Genomic DNA, 6,686 nt, shown 5'->3' with positions numbered 1-6,686 from the left:
AGTATGTTGCAGGAGGTCTCTGGTGTCCAGTGAGTTACATAAAGTGCTGCATGCTCGGCCTCATGTTAGAAAGCAAAACTGTTACAAGACCTTTTTGGACGGCAGCAGCTGTTTCATTTGTATGGCACAGCGCTAATCTCTTCTCTCCGCTTTGTTTGCCTCTGTAATATTTATCTACAGGTGGTTATTTTCAAACCTGCAGAGCTGAGTACTGAGTTTAAGCTCTCTTCCCGAGACGTGAGGCTCCCTTAAATGTCCTTTGGTTCCTGTATTTCTTCTCTTTTTGTCCAGATCTCCTGGGTTTCTGGCACCAGCCACAGTAATTCAGGAGGTCCTTCATGGAGTCGTGTGCCATGGCCAGTTCCTCATCAACTGAAAAATAAACCAAACAACACAAAATTCCATAAGAATGCACTAATTTGCAGTGGTGAATTTTTATAAAGAAAAGGAGCTGGTGCACATTAGTAAGAAGTAATCTTATTAAATGGAAGGTGCTTAAGTGGCACGTTAAAACCAGAATATCAAGCTCCTGTTAGAAAGTCTTCCGAGTGTGAGACTGGGGCTGTGCCTGTGCTATAAAGCACTGACACAAATTCTGTTGACATCAACTGAACTAGTCTATCCTCATTTGCCTCTCATTTGCTTTCAATCAGAATAAAACCCTTAAACAACAGCAAGGAGAGCAGTTAGCTTGTACTGGCAATTTGCGTCCTGCTTTTCTGTGGCAGCGCCACGAGAGCCTCAAACTGTCCTGATCCTCCCGATGCCGCCTGTGGTACAAACCAAACAGAAAAATGATCTCTGCCCCCATAAGCTGGCATCTGCAAACAGCACGGTGTCATCAGAGGTCTGGAGAATATTTGGAGTGGGATGGGGAAACAGAGAAAAGACCAAAAAAAAAAAAAGAAAAAAAGTCTATTTAGCATAAAACACTTTGCCACGGAATATTATCTTCATTGCTAGTTGTTCAGGGGAAAGGTATGCTGGTTTTTTTGTTAGTTTTAGTTTTGTTTTTGAAGAATCTAGAAGGGATGATATTAAGGCGGGTTTTCATATATTTACATGGAGCCTCTCTCTTGCCACACAGAGAAGAATGAAATGCTTATTTGACAATGAAACAAGACAGCCTTCCTTTTAGTAATGCAAATTTGACTTTTTTTTTCTTTTTTTAAAGAGATCTAAGGAAATGGGCACCTAAAGCCTGCAGAATTTCTGAGGTTTGGTCAGAGAGGGAGGGTTGGAATTTAAATAAGTCTCTTGTCATGCTTATCTGTGGTTAATTGTTTTTCTCACCCGATGGTCTCAAGCTGAAGCTGAGCCAGGGAGAGCCCCTAGGGATGATTTGTGTGGGTTGGCTGGAGGCCTGAGAGGCAGGTTGGGCCCTGGCAGTCTCAGATCAAGCAAAAGAAGGGCTTGGAGGTAGAGCTGGGACTGCAATGCCCAAAGTATTAAGTAGACAGGAATTCATCTCAGGTCCTCTTGAGAGATGTGAGAATCCCAGCCAGAGCACCTGTGATCTGCAAACTGAGAATCTCCTTCCCTGAGGCATTGAACAGCCAGGTGATAGCTTTCAAGCATCCTTCTCAGTTACAAAAGGGAGAGCAATATTCCTTTGGCAAATTAGTCTGCCAACCACTCCATTCACCTCTCTCTCTTAAAGCCTTGATTGCTAATCTCAGCAAATTTAGGAAATCGTTACTTCCTTAAACTCACTACAAATCCAAAGCTAAAAATTCTGTGCTTTAAGAGCAGCGGGATGTAACACCTGGTTCTGCACATTATTTACAGACCTGCAGACAGTGCAGCGAGAGACAATTTGGGCTCTGTAAAATAGGGCAGGCCCGTTGTACATCTGTGTGGCTTTTCAGACGGGCTCTTCTGGCTTAAGGGAAATATTGTCTGAGCCTCAACAAAATACCTGAGCTGATGGGATCTGTAACCCACCTGCTTTTCCTGTTTTGCTCAATCCTAGCTGGAATAGAAAAGCAAGAACATCACCAGACAAAAATGTAGTATCTCGTCATTATTTCGCAATAACTAATGTCTAACTATCACAGATGGACACAGAGTTGGTTATTTGCTGAAAGGGAGAATCTCCGCTTTTATCTGAAGTCTAATGCAATAATTTCATTAGTTTCCATTTCAACTTTTTTCAAGAAAGGGCTCTCAATATTTAGCCTTCCTATTCCCTCACAGATACTGAATTGTACAATGTTTTGGCACCACAGCATTTTTGGTAGTTGTTTACTAGTGTGTGAAAAACTGTCAGCACCTTGCCCTAAGGATAATTTATAACCGGAGGCAGAGCTGGGTTAGGCATGCAGAACAGGCTTCCCTGGTGGATTAATTCAGCATCTGAAAGCACATCTTGAACGGGAAATGTTTGAGTTTTAGCAGCCTGAAGGCAACTTGTGGTGTACGCTTGTATGCAAACAGAGACCCTTCTTCTCTGTTAAAGCCTCAGGCCTAAATGCCTGGAGATGTTATACAATGTAGGAACTGAATTGACTCTACATTTCTGGATGTGTGTGACCTTCCTTACTTTATAGAATTGTGCTAAATTGCCTAGTTCTCAGGATTTCAGAAGGCTGCAGGGTAGAGCAAGCTTAATGAGTGGGGAAATTACAGTGCTTGATGTGGCATCTAGGTAAGGGTTCTTCCCTAGCCTTGCACCGATGGGTAAATCTAGCCTTCTCCTGGGGGGCTGATGCACCTCAGGCCAGGTTGGGGTGAATGTCTCTGCTTATCTACAGAGCCCTGTGGTCAGGGTTGTCCTCTCTGCCCTAACCAAGCCTCTGCTTTTGAAGCCATGGGTGAGCTGCTAGAGCTGAAACCTGTAGAAAGTGCATTGTGGACCATTGTCCCAGGCAGGTGGTTCTCACCAAGTTGTACCAAGATGCGTCTGAAGTTTACAGAGGAAACCTAGAATGTCATCTTAGCTTCCCCAACACTCTCTATGCGAAAAGGTTTGAAAGGCAGCTAATCTAAAGAATAAGCTTAGCCCAGTGTCTGTGAGAACATGTTTTGGAAAGGCGGAAGGAAAGAAAGGAGGAGGACTCTGATCTGAACGTATGCTGGGGCTGGCCTTGGCAGCTGGAAGCCTAAAATGAGAGAAGAGCACATGTGAATCTGCATCTGGGACCCAAACCTGGAAGGCATGAAGATCATCCCATTAACACTGGATGGTCCCTTTTTGGTTGCCCCTTCTATAGTGCGGTATAGTAAAATCTTCTATAGTATGGTATGTAAAACTATGGAGTTTTAAGTGAGGGTTCAATCCGAGTTCTAAACAAATTCCTGTAACATTTTTCAAATAGAAAACGATCTAAAATACAGTACAGTTTCATAAAATTGTTTATGATCATAGTTCTCCTCAGTTCAGTTAATGGTACAAGCCTAACTGTAGACTGTTGAACGACAAGTTTTGTCTGCCGACCCACTCATTGCCCCCACATCCTGACTCACCTTCTAATAGTTTGATCCTGAAGTAGGCAATTAGCAGCAGCAGGAGTAAAGTCACGGGCATAAAGATCCCAGCAAAGAGAACATAGCCAGGCAGCTCCCTCACGAACACCGAGAGCACGTAACTCGCACTCATTTTCCTCTGTGGCAGCCGTGCTGAGCAAGATTGTTCAGACCTCAAAGTGTGGACCTTATTTATCCTGCTTTCTTCCTTTTTTCCCCTGCATCCACATTCTGCCCTTTGCTCAGGCCATTATCTCTTTTTGGACTTTGGTTTGTTTGCGTAGGCCTGTGATTCCCTGTGGGACTGGAGTTCACTTGCAAAGTTACTCAACCACAAAGTTTAAAAGTGCGTGTTGAAGTAATGCAGGGCTTTGAAACCTTTGGATATGTTGGGCTGGGCAGGGCTCAACATGTAAGACTGCAGCCGTCTGAGCAATAGGGGTTCTGTCATCTGCTAATGTTGTACAGGCCGTTCCGAATAATCAGCACCTTCTTTCTAGATATATTACTAGTTTCGCAATAGGTCTCAAATGCTCGCTCAGGGTGAAGACCCTGTTTTACGTACCACACAGGCAAACATGTGGTCTCTGCTCTGAAGAATTTTCAGACCAGACCGTTGAGGGAAGCAGCACGTGACCGAGTAGATGCTGTACCAGCAGCATTTTTTTCCAAAGAGCAGTTGCAGAACAGTGGAACTCAGGACGGTGGGGGTTTTTTTAGCAAAATTGAAAATATGTGATCTGGGGGAGGCAGATGTGCCAAAGAATTCAAGAACTTTTAAAAAGTTCCAGTAACTGGTTTTGAGGTGTGCAGTGTGTTCAGTTTTTTTCCCATCTGTGGCAGCAGCCTATGGCAGAACTGTGACTAGGATGCATTGATTGGTTTAAAAAGATGATTAGTCGTTTTGTAGCCCTTCCTTATACCTTCAGGTTTCCAAAAACATCTGGTCAGTAGACCTGGCATCTTGGAAGTGCTATTGCATATGGGCTGTGTTGACTTCATTTGGGGGCAGTGCAGAATCTTGCTGCTTGACCTGCCCATGTGCTTAAATTCCAGCAGAGATGTGCTCCGGGTTGTTGGACATCAGGTTACTCTACCTGGGCATTGAGGTTACTCTACCTTGGGCTTACAAATCTGATGCCTACTGAAGGCATCAGGTAACATTAGGCACTGCAGATTCGAGGCTTCAGCAGCTTGTTATGACATGGACAAAAAATCTGGCTCATTTCATGTGCATTTGAGAGATGGTAAGGATTTTATTTGTTTAATGCCTACCAAATCTGAAACTGGACCATGAGTTCTAGGTGAAAATGACCATTTTGAGAGCAGTTTTCTCCAGGCGTCCAGAAAGGATTTGCTTGACTAATTGGGCAGGTGGGTAGGCTGGAGCCAGTGGGAAACGTAGTAGATGTGTAGAGTTTCAGGGGAAAGAGGTATTTATGCGTTCACCTTGTTTTCTTCCCCTACTGTATTCAGAAGGCAAACAACCTCACCTAAATTATTTTGAGTTTGTAATTTTTTTTGAACTGTGACATATTTGAGATCCTCCTTTTGTGACAACAAGTGATGAAGAATATCATGTTTGCAGGCAAATTCCTGTTTTTGTTCATCACCTGTTGTTGCGATTGATAAAAGAACAAATGGAGTGTGCTTTATTTCATGCTTTTATTTGTTTGGCTTCAGCTTCTAACCATTACATCTTATTCTGGCTTTTCCCACAAGATGTTTGACCTTGTTCAGAAAGTGCTTTATGATCTAATGAGAAAAAGCATGGATTAGAAGCCAGGTGGTGAGAATATTAATATTATTATAGGCCCATCTGTTGCCAGATAATTCCTTCCTTGCATAGATACCTGTCAGCTGTCATCAATAAATTCCTTAAACTTTTTCTTTTTTTTGCATAAAAAGTTAATTCAGATTTATTTTGAGGCTATCATGAATGTTAGTGTTCTGGCTTGCAAAAAAGTTGCAATATTTTGATGAATCCTGGTCTGGATCCTTTAAAAATTCCTTCCTAACTGGTGTTCTTAAAAAAAAAAAAATAGTATCTTGAGCAATCAGAGAGCTCAGTCTGCGAGAGTAAAGTCAGTGACTGAATTCCAAGCGCTGTGACATTGCAAAATGAGCCAGGGGGCTATTTCTCTTCGATACATGTGCATGGCTCATGGTGACATTAATGGGAAGGAAATACCTGCGTATGAGGGCAAAACAGTCATTTGGATTTTTTTAATTGGTTTTCCTTGTGTACCTGAGATACTAGTTCTTTCTGTCAAATGTGTGTCAGGGGAGATGCTGAAGTCCATAGCTGCTTTGCTTGTCACACCTGGCTGTCATGGGGCCAGACAGCTGACAGAGGCAGAGCAGACAGCTTGGAAGTGCTTAGTTTCTGCCCAGGAAGAATAAGAAAACTCTCAACCCTCCGTGCCTGTACAACCTCCTTGCGAAATGATAGGTGTCAGCTCTGGTCGCAGCAGTTACGCGAGGAACAAAACTTGGCTAGCGGCTCTTCAGTGCGGTGGACACGTAAAGCAACTCTCCATATTGACACAGGACAAATGCAGGTGGAAAAGAGGTTAAACATATTTTTACCAGGAAGGCTGGGATGGCGGCGGGCGGGTGTAAAGCCGAGGCAGCAGCGTTTGGCAGAGGGGGGCTACGGCACCCCGGCAAGCCCCGGTCTGCGGGGGGATTGCCTTGCGCATCTCTGCTGTGCAATCACGTCTGCCACAGTCAAAGAAAAACTGGGAAATGTGGGCCAGGCATGGATTAGTAACGCAGGAACATATGTTTTCCTGGATGATCTGTGACGCTTGGGTGTATTTGGGAAAACAGATGGATTTCACGAGCTTTGCGAAAATGTCACTGACTTCTCACCAGTTAGAAAGAAGCAACTGATTACTTGTCAGCCCCCTGGCGCTGGTGGCCCTGCAGCACGGGGTGGACTTGCCGAAAGCTCCCTTTCTAGCTCACGGGAAATTCGGCCATTTCAAAATTTTCCTTTTGGCTAGAATCAGAAACTTAATTTCCTGTGAAATGGAATTTAAGGAACATTAATTTTAGAGCCACTACAACTCTTATTTCAGCTGTATCATTTTGATTATTTACATAAAATATGAACACGAATTAATTCAAGCTTTAAATGACTTCTGTTTCAAAACCCTGCCAACTTACATTAGAAATGGTGTACATCACACCTACCTTGTTGGAAGGAATTACTTCAA

The 6,686-nt window shown here is 43.4% G+C and overlaps 1 protein-coding gene across 1 annotated transcript; it reads right to left on the bottom strand.

Moving 5' to 3' along the window:
* Positions 1 to 217: 217 nt before the first annotated feature.
* Positions 218 to 3,598, bottom strand: SMLR1 (small leucine-rich protein 1). Its single transcript, XM_009880195.1, has 2 exons — positions 3,466 to 3,598; positions 218 to 372 (listed from the first exon to the last, which is right to left on the bottom strand). Exons 1-2 carry the CDS (start codon positions 3,596 to 3,598, stop codon positions 218 to 220), a joined length of 288 nt encoding a protein of 95 aa, XP_009878497.1.
* Between the last annotated feature and the right edge of the window lie 3,088 nt (positions 3,599 to 6,686).

Source organism: Charadrius vociferus, unplaced genomic scaffold (assembly GCF_000708025.1).
Source record: "Charadrius vociferus isolate BGI_N301 unplaced genomic scaffold, ASM70802v2 scaffold82, whole genome shotgun sequence".
Taxonomy (NCBI): Eukaryota; Metazoa; Chordata; class Aves; order Charadriiformes; family Charadriidae; genus Charadrius; species Charadrius vociferus.
This window is presented reverse-complemented; position numbering and strand designations above follow the sequence as displayed.

Coding starts and splice junctions, on each gene's coding strand:
- SMLR1 (XM_009880195.1), bottom strand. CDS start 3,598: ATGAGTGCGAGTTACGTGCTCTCGGTGTTCGTGAGGGAGCTGCCTGGC. Junction 373..3,465: donor CAGGATCAAACTATTAGAAG/GTGAGTCAGGAT, acceptor TTTATTTTTCAG/TTGATGAGGAACTGGCCATG.